This window comes from Triticum urartu, chromosome 7A (genome assembly GCF_056163025.1).
Source record: "Triticum urartu cultivar PI428250 chromosome 7A, HENAU_Tu73, whole genome shotgun sequence".
Taxonomy (NCBI): Eukaryota; Viridiplantae; Streptophyta; class Magnoliopsida; order Poales; family Poaceae; genus Triticum; species Triticum urartu.
The window spans coordinates 597,138,452-597,153,312 of record NC_141879.1 but is presented as its reverse complement, the minus strand read 5'-3'; the positions used below and the strand labels follow the sequence as shown (position 1 = coordinate 597,153,312).

The 14,861-nt window shown below is 44.0% G+C and overlaps 1 protein-coding gene across 3 annotated transcripts; it reads left to right on the top strand.

Annotated features, from left to right (window-relative positions):
- The first annotated feature begins 11,146 nt into the window (after window positions 1-11,146).
- On the top strand, window positions 11,147-14,642 carry LOC125521665 (GCIP-interacting family protein). Of its 3 annotated transcripts, XM_048686716.2 has the most exons (7): window positions 11,181-11,395; window positions 11,497-11,675; window positions 11,952-12,203; window positions 12,290-12,468; window positions 12,564-12,804; window positions 13,942-14,078; window positions 14,193-14,642. In XM_048686716.2, the coding sequence occupies exons 3-7, from the start codon at window positions 11,972-11,974 to the stop codon at window positions 14,418-14,420; spliced, it is 1,017 nt and encodes a 338-aa protein (XP_048542673.1). In that variant the 5' UTR covers window positions 11,181-11,395; window positions 11,497-11,675; window positions 11,952-11,971; the 3' UTR covers window positions 14,421-14,642. The 3 variants fall into 3 exon arrangements, with proteins under 3 accessions (XP_087391606.1, XP_048542674.1, XP_048542673.1); XM_087535480.1 differs by lacking the exon at window positions 11,497-11,675 and having other exon boundaries at window positions 11,147-11,395; window positions 11,921-12,203; XM_048686717.2 differs by lacking the exon at window positions 11,497-11,675 and having other exon boundaries at window positions 11,172-11,395.
- Window positions 14,643-14,861: the final 219 nt, after the last annotated feature.

The following is a 14,861-nucleotide window of genomic DNA, read 5'->3' as shown; positions in this document are numbered from 1 at the left end:
TATCTGTATATGCTTGGCTCGTCAAGTATAACCTGAGTATTCCGCGTGTGCAACTGTTTTGCACCCGTTGTATTTGAACGTAGAGCCTATCACACCCGATCATCACGTGGTGTCTCAGCACGAAGAACTTTCGCAACGGTGCATACTCAGGGAGAACACTTCTTGATAATTAGTGAAAGATCATCTTAAAATGCTACCGTCAATCAAAGCAAGATAAGATGCATAAAAGATAAACATCACATGCAATCAATATAAGTGATATGATATGGCCATCATCATCTTGTGCTTGTGATCTTCATCTTTGAAGCACCGTCGTGATCACCATCATCACCGGCGCGACACCTTGATCACCATCGTAGCATCGTTGTCGTCTCGCCAATCTTATGCTTCCACGACTATCGCTACCGCTTAGTGATAAAGTAAAGCATTATAGTGCAATTGCATTGCATACAATAAAGCGACAACCATATGGCTCCTGCCAGTTGCCGATAACTTGGTTACAAAACATGATCATCTCATACAATAAAATTTAGCATCATGTCTTGACCATATCACATCACAACATGCCCTGGAAAAACAAGTTAGACGTCCTCTACTTTGTTGTTGCAAGTTTTACGTGGCTGCTACGGGCTTAAGCAAGAACCAATCTTACCTACGCATCAAAACCACAACGATAGTTTGTCAAGTTGGTGTTGTTTTAACCTTCGCAAGGACCGGGCGTAGCCACACTCGGTTCAACTAAAGTTGGAGAAACTGACACCCGCTAGCACCTTTGTGCAAAGCACGTCGGGAGAACCGGTCTTGCGTAAGCGTACGCGTAATGTCGGTCCGGGCCGCTTCATCCAACAATACCGCCAAACCAAAGTATGACATGCTGGTAAGCAGTATGACTTATATCGCCCACAACTCACTTGTGTTCTACTCGTGCATATAACATCAACACATAAAACCTAGGCTCGGATGCCACTGTTGGGGAACGTAGTAATTTCAAAAAAATTACTACGCACACGCAAGATCATGGTGATGCATAGCAACGAGAGGGAAGAGTGTGATCTATGTACCCTTGTAGACCGACAGCGGAAGCATTAGCACAACGCGGTTGATGTAGTCGTACGTCTTCACGGCCCGACCGATCAAGCACCGAAACTATGGCACCTCCGAGTTTTAGCACACGTTCAGCTCGATGACGATCCCCGGACTCCGATCCAGCAAAGTGTCAGGGAAGAGTTCCGTCAGCACGACGGCGTGGTGACGATCTTGATGTTCTACCGTCGCAGGGCTTCGCCTAAGCACCGCTACAATATTATCGAGGATTATGGTGGAAGGGGGCACCACACACGGCTAAGAAAACGATCACGTGGATCAACTTGTGTGTCTAGGGGTGCTCCCTGCCCCCGTATATAAAGGAGCAAGGGGAGGAGGCCGGCCGGCCCTATAGGCGCGCCAAGGAGGAGTCCTCCTCCTAGTAGGAGTAGGACTCCTACTAGGAGGGGGAAGGAAGTGGGGAAGGGGAAGGAAGTGGGGAAGGAGAAGGAAAGGGGGGGCGCCGCCCCCCCTCTCCTAGTCCAATTCGGACCAGGGGGGAGGAGGCGCGCGGCCCACCCTGGCTGCCCTTCTCTTTCTCCACTAAGGCCCATATGGCCCATTACTTCTCCCGGGGGGTTCCGGTAACCCTCCGGTACTCCGGTTTTCTTCGAAATCACCCGGAACACTTCCGGTGTCCGAATATAGCCTTCCAATATATCAATCTTTATGTCTCAACCATTTCGAGACTCCTCGTTATGTCCGTGATCACATCCGGGACTCTGAACTAACTTCGGTACATCAAAACTCATAAACTCATAATATAACTGTCATCGAAACCTTAAGCGTGCGGACCCTACGGGTTCGAGAACAATGTAGACATGACCGAGACATGTCTCCGGTCAATAACCAATAGCGGAACCTGGATGCTCATATTGGCTCCTACATATTCTACGAAGATCTTTATCGGTCAGACCGCATAACAACATACGTTGTTCCCTTTGTCATCGGTATGTTACTTGCCCGAGATTCGATCGTCGGTATCTCAATACCTAGTTCAATCTCGTTACCGGCAAGTCTCTTTACTCGTTTCGTAATACATCATCTCACAACTAACTCATTAGTTGCAATGCTTGCAAGGATTATATGATGTGCATTACCGAGAGGGCCCAGAGATACCTCTCCGACAATTGGAGTGACAAATCCTAATCTCGAAATACGCCAACCCAACATTTACCTTTGGAGACACCTGTAGAGCTCCTTTATAATCACCCAGTTATGTTGTGACGTTCGGTAGCACACAAAGTGTTCCTCTGGCAAACGGGAGTTGCATAATCTCATAGTCATAGGAACATGTATAAGTCATGAAGAAAGCAATAGCAACATACTAAACGATCGGGTGCTAAGCTAATGGAATGGGTCATGTCAATCACATCATTCTCCTAATAATGTAATCTATTTAATAAAATGACAACACATGTCTATGGTTAGGAAACATAACCATCTTTGATTAATGAGCTAGTCAAGTAGAGGCATACTAGTGACATTTGGTTTGTCTATGTATTCACACAAGTATTATGTTTCCGGATAATACAATTCTAGCATGAATAATAAACATTTATCATGATATAAGGAAATAAAATAATAACATTATTATTGCCTCTAGGGCATATTTCCTTCATGCGGCCCAATGAGTGTTGATGCTCACGGTGGGTATCGTTATTTTCTGACCTTCACAGATGATTTGAGCAGATATGGGTATGTCTACTTAATGAAACATAAGTTTGAAACATTTGAAAAGTTCAAAGAATTTCACAGTGAAGTGGAAAATCATCCTAACAAGAAAATTAAGTTTCTACGATCTGATCGTTGAGGTGAATATTTGAGTTATGAGTTTGGTCTTCATTTGAAACAATGCGGAATAGTTTCGCAACTCACGCCACCTGGAACACCACAGCGTAATGGTGTGTCCGAACATCGTAACCGCACTTTATTAGATATGGTGCGATCTATGATGTCTCTTACTGATTTACCGCTATCGTTTTGGGGTTGTGCTTTAGAGACGACTACATTCACGTTGAATAGGGCGCCATCGAAATCCGTTGACACGACACCATATGAACTGTGATTTGGCAAGAAACCCAAGTTGTCGTTTCTTGAAGTTTGGGGCTGCGATGCTTATGTGAAAAGGCTTCAACCCGATAAGCTCGAACCCAAATCGGAGAAATATGTCTTCATAGGATACCCAAAAGAGACTGTTGGGTACACCTTCTATCATAGATCCGAAGCCAATATATTCGTTGCTAAAAATGGATCCTTTCTAGAGAAGGAGTTTCTCTCGAAAGAAGTGAGTGGGAGGAAAGTAGAACTTGATGAGGTAACTGTACCTTCTCCCTTATTGGAAAGTAGTTCATCACAGAAATCGGTTCCAGTGATTCCTACACCAATTAGTGAGGAAGCTAATGATGATGATCATGAAACTTTTGATCAAGTTATTACCGAACCTCGTAGGTCAACCAGAGCAAGATCCGCACCAGAGTGGTATGGTAATCCTGTTCTGGTGGTCATGTTACTTGACCATGATGAACCTACGAACTATGAGGAAGCGATGATGAGCCCAAATTCCGCAAAATGGCTTGAGGCCATGAAATATGAGATGGGATCCATGTATGAGAACAAAGTATGGACTTTGGTTGACTTGCCCGATGATCGGCAAGCCATAGAGAATAAATGGATCTTCAAGAAGAAGACTGACGCTGACGGTAATGTTACTGTCTACAAAGCTCGACTTGTTGCGAAAGGTTTTCGACAAGTTCAAGGAGTTTACTACGATGAGACGTTCTCACCCGTAGTGATGCTTAAGTTCGTCCGAATCATGTTAGCAATTGACGCATTTTATTATTATGAAATTTGGCAAATGGGTGTCAAAACTGCATTCCTTAATGGATATCTTAAAGAAGAGTTGTATATGATGCAACCCGAAGGTTTTGTCGATCCAAAAGGTGCTAACAAAGTGTGCAAGCTCCACCGATCCATTTATGGACTGCTGCAAGCATCTCGGAGTTGGAATATATGCTTTGATAGTGTGATCAAAGCATATGGTTTTATACAGACTTTTGGAGAAGCCTGTATTTACAAGAAAGTGAGTGGGAGCTCTATAGCATTTCTGATATTATATGTGGATGGCATATTGTTGATCGGAAATGATACTGAATTTCTGAATGGCATAAAAGGATACTTGAATAAGAATTTTTCAATGAAAGACCTCGGTGAAGCTGCTTATATATTGGGCATCAAGATCTATAGAGATTGATCAATACGCTTAATTGGACTTTCACCGAGCACATACCTTGATAAAGTTTTGAAGAAGTTCAAAGTGGATCAAGCAAAGAAAGGGTTCTTGCCTGTGTTACAAGGTGTGAAGTTGAGTTAGACTCAATGCCCGACCAGTGCAGAAGATAGAGAGAAAATGGAAGTCATTCCCTATGCTTCAGCCATAGGTTCTATCATGTATGCAATGCTGTGTACCAGACCTGATGTGTGCCTTGCTATTAGTTTAGCAGGGAGGTACCAAAGTAATCTAGGAGTGGATCACTGGACATCGGTCAAGAACATCCTGAAATACCTGAAAAGGACAAAGGATATGTTTCTCATTTATGGAGGTGACAAAGAGCTTGATACGTCTCCAATGTATCTACTTTTTCTCACGCTTTTCTTCTTGTTTTGGACTCTAATTTGCATGATTTGAATGAAACTAACCCCGGACTGTCGCTGCTTTCAGCAGAACTACCATGGTGTTGTTTTTGTGCAGAAATAAAAGTTCTCGGAATGGAACGAAACTTTGTGAGGATTTTTTATATCAATAATAAGAATTTCTGGAGCCAAGACCCACCAGAGAGGGGCCCCTGGGTGGGCACAACCCACCAAGGCGCGCCCCCTCTCCTGGCGCGCCCAGGTGGGTTGTACCCACCTAGTGGCCCCGCTGACGACCCCCTGATACTACAAAATCACATATTTCGAGAAAAAATCAGGGAGAAAGAATTATCGCGATCCACGAGACGGAGCCGCCGCCAGACCCTGTTCTTCCTCGGGAGGGCAGTTCTGGAGTCCGTTTGGGGCTCCGGAGAGGGGGATCTTCGTTCTTCGTCATCACCAACCCTTCTCCACCGCCAATTCCATGATTCTCCCCACCGGGAGTGAGTAATTCCTTCATAGGCTCGTTGGTCGGTGAGGAGTTGGATGAGATTCATCATGTAATCGAGTTAGTTTTGTTAGGGCCTGATCCCTAGTATCCACTATGTTCTTAGATTGATGTTGCTATGACTTTTCTATGCTTAATGCTTGTCACTTTGGGCCTGGGTGCAATGATTTCAGATCTGAACCATTTATGAATTCATCATTATATCCATGTTCTAGATCCGATCTTGCAAGTTATAGTCACCTACTACGGTTATGATCCGGCAACCCCGGAGTGACAACAACCGGGCCCACTCCCGGTGATGACCGTAGTTTGAGGAGTTCATGTATTCGCTATGTGTTAATGCTTTGTTCAAGTTCTCTAATAAAAGGAGGCCTTAATATCCCTTAGTTTCCAATATGGACCCTGCTGCCACGGGAGGGTACGACAAAAGATGTCATGCAAGTTCTTTTAATAAAGCATGTATGACTATTTACGGAATACATGCCTACATTATATCGATGAACTGGAGCTAGTGTTGTATCGCCCTAGGTTGTAACTGTCTCATGATGAATATCATCCAACAAGTCACCGATCCAATGCCTACGAACTTTTCCATATTGTTTCTGCTAAGTTACTATTGCTATCATCACTATTACACTTGCTAGAAAATTACTGCTATCACTGTTACTGTTACCATTGCTGCCGTCACTACTATCAAAACTATCAAACTACTTTGCTACTGATCACTTTGCTGCAGATAATTAATCTCCAGGTGTGGTTGAATTGACAACTCAGCTGCTAATACCTTCAAATATTCTTCAGCACACTGTGCCGAATCTATACATTTGGTTGAATATTTACCCTCGAAAACTGTTGCGACCCCCTATACTTGTGGGTTATCAGAGCTCGTTGTAAACGGTTACGTCGATGCAAACTTTGACACTGATCCGGATGACTCTAAGTCACAAACCGGATACGTATTTTTGTTAAATGGTGGAGCTGTCAGTTGGTGCAGTTCTGAGCAGAGCGTCGTGGCGGGATCTACGTGTGAAGCGGAATACATAGCTGCTTCGGAAGTAGCAAATGAAGGAATCCAGATGAAGGAGTTCATATCCGATCTAGGTGTAATACCTAGTGCATCAGGTCCAATGAAAATCTTTTGTGACAATATTGGTGCAATTGCCTTGGCAAAGGAATCCAGGTTTCACAAGAGAACCAAGCACATCAAGAGACGCTTCAATTCCATCCGCGATCAAGTCAAGGAGGGAGACATAGAGATTTGCAAGATACATACGGGTCTGAATGTTGCAGACCCGTTGACTAAGCCTCTCTCACGAGCAAAACATGATCAGCACCAAGACTCCATGGATGTTAGAACCATTACTGTGTAATCTAGATTATTGACTCTAGTGCAAGTGGGAGACTGAAGGAAATATGCCCTGAAGGCAATAATAAAGTTGTTATTTATATTTCCTTATATCATGATAAATGTTTATTATCCATGCTAGAATTGTATTAACCAGAAACTTAGTACATGTGTGTGAATACATAGACAAACAGAGTGTCCCTAGTATGCCTCTACTAGACTAGCTCGTTAATCAAAGATGGTTAAGTTTCCTAGACATAGACATGTGTTGTCATTTGATGAACGGGATCACATCATTAGGAGAATGATGTGATGGACAAGATCCATCCGTTAGCTTAGCACTATGATCGTTTAGTTTATTGCTATTGCTTTCTTGATGACTTATACATGTTCCTATGACTATGAGATTATGCAACTCCTGAATACTGGAGGAACACTTAGTGTGCTATCAAACGTCACAACGTAACTGGGTGATTATAAAGATGCTCTACAGGTGTCTCTGATGGTGTTTGTTGAGTTGGCATAGATCGAGATTAGGATTTGTCACTCCGAGTTTCGGAGAGGTATCTCTGGGCCCTCTCGGTAATGCACATCACCATAAGCCTTGCAAGCAATGTTACTAATGAGTTAGTTACGGGATGATGCATTATGGAATGAGTAAAGAGACTTGTCAGTAACGAGATTGAGCTAGGTATGATGATACCGACGATCGAATCTCGAGCAAGTAACATACCGATGACAATGGGAACAACGTATGTTGTTATGCGGTTTGACCGATAAAGATCTTCGTAGAATATGTAGGATCCAATATGAGCATCTAGGTTTCGCTATTGGTTATTGACCAGAGATGTGTCTTGGTCATGTCTACATAGTTCTCGAACTTGTAGGGTCCGCATGCTTAATGTTCGATGATGATTTGTATTATGAGTTATGTGATTTGATGTACCGAAGGTTGTTCGGAGTCCTGGATGAGATCATGGATGTGACGAGGAGTCTCAAAATGGTCGAGACATAAAGATTGATATATTGGAAGGTTACATTCGAACACCGAAAGTATTCCGGGTGGTTTCGGGTGAAACTAGAGTGCCGGAGGGGTTACCGGAACCCCTCGGGGAAGTAATGGGCCTTAGTGGGCCTTAGGGGAGAGAGAGGGCAGCAACCAGGAGGTGGCACCCCCCCCCAAGGGGAGTTCGAATAGGAATAGGGGAGGAGGGTGCAACCCCTCTTTCCCTCTCCCTCTCCCTCTCCTTCCTTCTTCTCCTACTTGGACTAGGAAAAGGGGGGTCGATTCCTACTTGGAGTAGGATTCCCCCCTTGGGCGCATCCCTTAGGGCCGGCCGGCCTCCTCCTCCCCTCCTTTATATACGGGGGAGGGGGGCACCCCAAAGACACACAAGTTGATCTTTAGCCGTGTGCAGTGCCCCCCTCCACAGTTTTACACCTCAGTCATATTGTCGTAGTGCTTAGGCGAAGCCCTGCATCGGTAACTTCATCATCACCGTCACCACGCTGCCGTGCTGACGAAACTCTCCCTCGGCCTCAACTGTATCAAGAGCTCGAGGGACGTCACTGAGCTGAACGTGTGCAGACCGCGGAGGTGCCGTGCGTTTGGTACTTAATTTGTTGGATTGCGAAGACGTTCGACTACATCAACCGCGTTACTAAATGCTTCCGCTTTCGGTCTACGAGGGTGCATAGACACACTCTCCCTCTCTCGTTGCTATGCATCTCCTAGATAGATCTTGCGTGATCGTAGGAATTTTTTTGAAATACTGCGTTCCCCAACACACTAGCGGCAGCTACGGGGTCGCGGGAGCACGACCACGTGCTCAGTCGTGGCGTTTGCCCACTGCAATGACACGGGCAACAAGCACAGCGATGGGAGCTCTCGGCCATGGCGAAGGGCTAGCTAGGGGGTGAACGCAAGAGAAATATATGAGGGGAAATGGCGAGGGGCTCACCCTAAGCTCGATGGTGGGCTCGACATGGCCGGGGATGCAACGATGACGGTGGATTGAGCGATGGCAGTGGTGGATGTAGTCGATGGAGACAACGATTGCGACGTCTCGAAGGGCTCCAGCTCGAATCGGTGCTTGTAGTCGGTGCAAAAGAGGGTGGTGGTCCTCCTGGCATGAGGAGGCTCCGTACCACGATGACCACGACGGCAGCGGGGTGCGTGCGTGTTTTGGAGAGGGGCGGCGTGAGGAGGAAGGGGAAAAGGGGCTAAGGTTTCGGCCGAGGGGTGCGGGGTCGGCCTTATGCTCCATGGGAGCCGGGGGATGGCCGACACGTATCATGGCGCGGTTATGGCCGATGGATGGCCGCCACGCCTTCCCTGCCTCCTATAGCGAGGAAGGAGAAGGCTAGTTGTGGGCTGAGCCGCACTGTGGCTGCATAGAGCCCAGTGGCACAGTAGGCCTGTGCTCTTTTTCTTTTTCCATTTTCTATTTCTTTTTTGTTTTGCATTTTAATTTCACACTAAATGAAACATGGCCCATAATTATTAGGCAATGTTTTGAGTTAGCCCAGCAATTTTCAATTTATTTTGAAATGTTTAAGTGTTTTTTAAATTAAATTAGCCCAATTAATGTTGTCGGTCCTGTTTAAAATAGGTTAAGGGCATTTAAATATTTCAAATGATGTTGGTTTCTACATGAAAATTATTTAGTAAATATTTGCAACCCAACCAGCATTTTTATGTTTTACTGTTTGAAGAAATAATAAATTGACTTGCAATTTAATTTAAATTTGATTTGAGTTTTAATCAAGTGACAATTTAGCTTAGCAAACATGGTGACATGGCATCATTAGGTCAGAATAACTGTAGCATGATTATTGAGGTGTTACAATGCTTCCGCGGACGTATAGGGATCCGGATTAGGCAATTCCCACTATAGATGCTCTTAGTGCTGGTAGTGACAGAGCCCCTCTACATGCTATTGCTTCCAAACTAGGCCGATCCATCATTCCTCTAATAACAAATGACGACGATCCCATATAGGCGCCCAAGTGATCCATGCACACTGTTGTGGCTGTACCAGAACCATCTTTTTACCTACTAATAAAGCACAAATTGATTGATTCTGCCAGGTTTACCGTCACGGTGTTTCTTTAGAAAAGTTCCTGTGATTTTGGGTAATCAATCCGCACTCGCATAATTTTGATCGGTTCGCTCGTGGGCCGCTAAAAACGTTGGACCTCACGATCTGCCCTCCCCTCCCTTCCGGTTGCAACAAACATAATTTGTGCTAAAAAATCATATTCAAATTAATAGTCCCACCTCGCCACTTTACACCAAATCCTTGCAATTTATATATGTTCGAAATTGCTAGAAGCAACAAGCTAATAGAAATTTGGACATACACAAAGAACTAAAAGAGAAGCACATGTAGTTTGGAAAAGATTTTTGAAGTGACGAAAATTTCCCTAGATTAATTTATATGTGCTTAATCCAGGTACATGGGGTCTGTTGATGATGGAAGAATTTGAATTCAAACCCATTAGGATTTAATTCAAATGCGTTAGAACTAAGAAGTTGGATTTAAGGTTTCCTAGTAATGAACACTAGCTTCAAGAGGATAGGAATAAGAAGACTCCAGGACCAATATGTCAAGAAGCATGGCCGGCGGCGAGTGGCCACCAAGACCACCACACCAACACATGTCACCATCTGCATCAGCAATTGCCAACGGCTATGAGCGTGCGCACGAACATGAACATATCCTGATGGTGATGGGAGCCGAGCTGAACATAGACAAGAACTGTATAAAACTCACGGACGCTCACAAAATTGCCTCATGCGAATGGGAAAATTAACTACACTTTTGAGGGTTTTTTCTCTTACTGGAAAATAAAATTAGGTGCAAACAATCAAAACATATTTCCGAAAAATAAATTTAGGCGCAAAAATTCTATACATGTATGCTCTACATGAAAAAAACTAGATATTTGAGTTTTAGTTTTATTTTTGCCACAAACATATTCATATTTCGGGTACAATGACCAAGGAAGATCATGTAAATAAATAAGACTTCATTTTATAAAATTAAATAAACTAACAACGAGATTTTAAATACTGCTAGATATTAAAAAATATGACTTCATTTTATAAAATTAAAACAATGAGATTTAAATACTCCTACGGAAAAAATGAATAAACTAACAACGAGATTTTAAAAATAGGAATTCATTTTATAAAATTAAATAAACTAGCAATGAGATTTTAAATTCCCCTAGATTTTAAAAAAAAATTCTCCCGCTGCAACACGCGGGCCCTTTTGCTAGTGCAATACCGATGCATCCACATTGATTTTGAAACTTCCGACCATGGCTGGCTGTCCTTTTCTTTAGTATATAAGTTTTTTTGAGGGATTTTTTTGAGTATATAAGTTTTTTGAGTATATGAGTTTTCTAAAAGTGAGTTTTGAGTATGTAAGTGAACAAAAATAATATGTTTTTAGGGCAATGAACACAAATAAAATCAACCTGCTCCGAAACTGCACGAAGCGTGATTCTCCCGGCCCAGCCCGTGGCACGGTGCAGCCCACTCGTTGTCGGTGTTCTTCTCCAGGTTGCCACGCGGGCAACGGCCCAAATCGTCCACCACCGTATCTCGCTTCTCCAGGCGAACCTCTAGGGTTCGTCACGATCCCCGTCGCCGCCCGCCGGATTCGACCGTCGGCAAGACCCGCCGGATTCCGGCCCGACGCCGGTGCTGCTGCCACTACTCCTCCCTCCCTCCCGTAATCCGACTCTCCGCCTCCGCATCCACCAGGCGCAGCCCCCGTCGACCCGCAGCAGATCCGCCGCCTCGAATCGCACCCAAGGTACGGGCTCCAAATCAACCTCTTTAGCAGTAGTGACATTAGATTAAGAAGGAGGTGTTTGTTTCAGTAATCACATCACATCCCTCCGTAATCGGGTCCAGGCTAGTTATCAGTCGATACCCCCACCCACCACCGGTAACGTTTCCTGACCACCCCGAGCGCTCCTCCTCCCCCGCGACTCCCCTAGATCTGTTGAAGCCGCCGGCGAGGAGCGAAGGGCCATCTGCGGATTTCTAGTTGATCTCTTCCTCCTCCATCAACCTCCTCTGCATATCTCAAGGTTAGGGTTAACGGTCCATGTTCTTGATCTTGAAGTCAAAAAATATGTCTTCTTAAGGTACCTGTTTTCTTAACACTGCAAGAACCAAACAAAACGTGGTTGGTCCAGTCCGGAGCTGTTACAGACTGTAATCAGTTCCCCTTTACGATTTACATTATCACTCAACGAAACAAACACCTCCTAACGGCAGTAGCGCCATTAACAGACTCGCAGCTGCTAAGCGTGTTTCGTGAAATTCGTGCCAGCCTAATCTAGGGTTCTATCGGAAATCCGCAGACGCGAGAGCCGAGAGCTCGATGGGGAAGTCGGAGCCGGAGTGCGTCAACTCGTCGAACCCGGCCCACGAGTGCAACGACTACTGCCTCAACAAGATCGCCGAGGCCAAGCGCCGCCTCCTCGAAGAGCAACCCGACTCGTGGAAGGGCCCCCCGGAGGACCGCACCGTGCACCCTGACTGCATCAACGCCTCCAACCCCTACCATGACTGCTCCGAGTACTGCTTTAAGAAGATTGCCGACGCCAATGCAGGTATGGCCTTGCCTTTCAGTTCGTATTTTCAAACTCAACCAGAGCCGTCTGTGTACTTACAGTCTATTTGATTGACTTCTTGTTAGCGGCGGAGCGCGGGGAGCTAGAGAAGCCTGCTGGAGGTTCTGGCAAATCAGGAGTCACTCCAGAGCAGGCTGATGGTGATGATGATTCCGAGCGCCAGGAGGACGCCGCTGCAGCAGAAGACGGTTACCCGCAGATGACCGAAAAGCAGAAGAAGCTGTTTGAGCTGCAGCTTAAGATGGTATGATGAACATTCTGCGCCCTTCAGTTAACTAATTCAGCTGGTGCATCTGCGGTCTAGGATGTTTACCTCCTTCGTGTTTTATGTGCTGCCAGAACGAAGCTAGGAAGGCGAATCAGCAGGCGATGGTTGCGGAGAAGAAGAGGATGGAGCCTCGTGGCGAGAGCAGAGGCGTATCTAAGGAGAAGTGGTTGGAAGACAGAAAAAAGAAGATTGGGAAGCTGCTTGATTCGAATGGCCTGGATATGTCAAAGTCTTACATGCTGGATACACAGGATATGGCAGAAGCAAAATACAAGAAGTGGGAGAAGGAACCCGCACCACATGGCTGGGATGGTGAGCTTATCTCCTAGCTTCATTTATTTTATTTTATCAGCGTGGAGTGATGGATCACAGCTTCAGTAAATATATCTCCAAATCTATACTCTTTAAAATCCTGTGTTGCTATTGACCTATCTTATGATCAACTCGTTGTGCATATTTGAACACTATTTTGACTTGGTATGTTTCATTTGATAATCACCCAGTTGTTTGTTACTAATCTTTGAGGCTTTGTTCTTTCTAAGCTTGGCAATGGGAAAAATCAAGAAACATATCTGATACTACATGATTGCATACTTATCCAATGTCCGGCACAGTTCTATTCTCTCTGCACTTATGTTGCAGTATAATGTTTCTTACTTAGATAAACTTTTGGATGATCTCCCAGCTGTGTTTCGCTGACCTTTGAACCTTTGTTCCATCTAAGCTAGAGAAAGGAAAACTTAAGAAACTTTACTATTACTACCTGATTGCACACTTTATCCAATGGTTGTTTTAGTTTATCCTGCATTTAATCAGTGAAGTCACAAATTTAATTTTGTTTTTTGGAACAAAATTAGAAATGCTTCCTATAAACTTCTGCATATAACTCTAATATTGCATTGGAAGTTTTAAGCTGTGCTTGTTAGTAACATTGAACAACAGGTACTGTAAGTGCTGAGTTGTATGATTCTTGATAAAGTTGAGATTAGTATCTTCTACATTTAAATTAATTCAGAAGCTGTCTAGACGGTTACTTTTAATTTACCATTTTCAATAATTGTATACAAGAAATGTACTCCCTCCGTTTCTTTTTAGTCCGCATATAAGATTTGGTCAAAGTCAAACTTTGTTAACTTTGACTAAGTTTATAGAGAAAAATATCAAGATTCACAATATGAAATCAGTATTGGTAGATGCATCATGAAATTAATTTTCATACCATATAGCTTTAGTACTGTAGAGGTTAATAGTTTTTTCTACAAAGTTGGTCAAATTTTACAAAGTTTGACTTTGACCAAATCTTATATATGCAGACTAAAAAGAAACGGAGGGAGTAACATTTTTATTTGATAGTATCTTCTATGAAGCATAGGCAATTAAATACAAGGCATGTAACTTCTTTTTGTTTAGTCTCGTGTATGTATCTGAATAAGGTGTTGCTGCTTGCAGTTTTCAACCAGAAAACCTTGTATGATGCATACAAGAAGAGGACAAAAAACATAGAAGTCGACATGGATGCATACAATAGAGCGAAAGAAACCGATCCTGAATTCTACCGTGAGGCTTCAAGTCTTCAATATGGGAAGGTACTGCCGTCGGCCCATAGCACCAACTTATCTGTATTCTATTTATGGTCCTTTTTAGCAAGGAGCACAAAGTATGTGGCATCTTATTGATGCCTTGCCTTCTGCACTGCACAGGTGTCTAGGGTGGCGGAACCCAACATCGACCGAATGGTTAATGAGCTCAAGGAGCGGGATGAGAAGCGGAAGGCGTTCAGCAGGAGGCGCAAGTTCAACGAAGACAAGGACGTTGACTCGATCAACGACCGGAATGAGCACTTCAACAAGAAAATCGAGAGGGCCTTTGGCAAATATACGCTCGAGATCAAGAACAACCTGGAAAGAGGGACCGCCTTGCCAGACTAACGTTCTGGCGTTTGGAGTCATCCACTCAACTGGCAGTGCTGTTTCCCCCCTGGTTTCTTTGCTTGTAACCTGTATTCAGAATTTATTTTCTGAAGTGTTAAGAAAGTGAAACCTGGATGTAATGTAATGATGATGCTGTGACTGATAACATGTACAAACAGTTCCGTATCCAAAGTGAGCGCTTGGCTCCAATCTTGCCATTACTAAACTTTTTTTTTTGCATATTGCTAACATACTCACATATATCATCTTAAAAATACATGAAAGGTACGTTCATGTCTTTTCCCCTGTGAAACGCCTTGTTGACTATCAAGTATGACTTGCATGGTTCGATTCTTTCCTTTTTTTTTGCGTCTGTTTGGCTGATGAATTTTGTAAGACAGGGCGGAGTCTCCCCTCTGTTCTCATTCTTTTTTAACCTCCCTGGCGTTCTTGTTGATC

What these genes read in the sequence shown, in the direction of transcription:
- LOC125521665 (XM_087535480.1), top strand. Translation starts at nt 11,972, where the DNA reads ATGGGGAAGTCGGAGCCGGAGTGCGTCAACTCGTCGAACCCGGCCCAC. An exon ending in CGCACCACATGGCTGGGATG is followed by an intron (nt 12,805 to 13,941) that starts GTGAGCTTATCT and finishes TGCTGCTTGCAG; the next exon opens with TTTTCAACCAGAAAACCTTG. An exon ending in CAAGTCTTCAATATGGGAAG is followed by an intron (nt 14,079 to 14,192) that starts GTACTGCCGTCG and finishes TGCACTGCACAG; the next exon opens with GTGTCTAGGGTGGCGGAACC.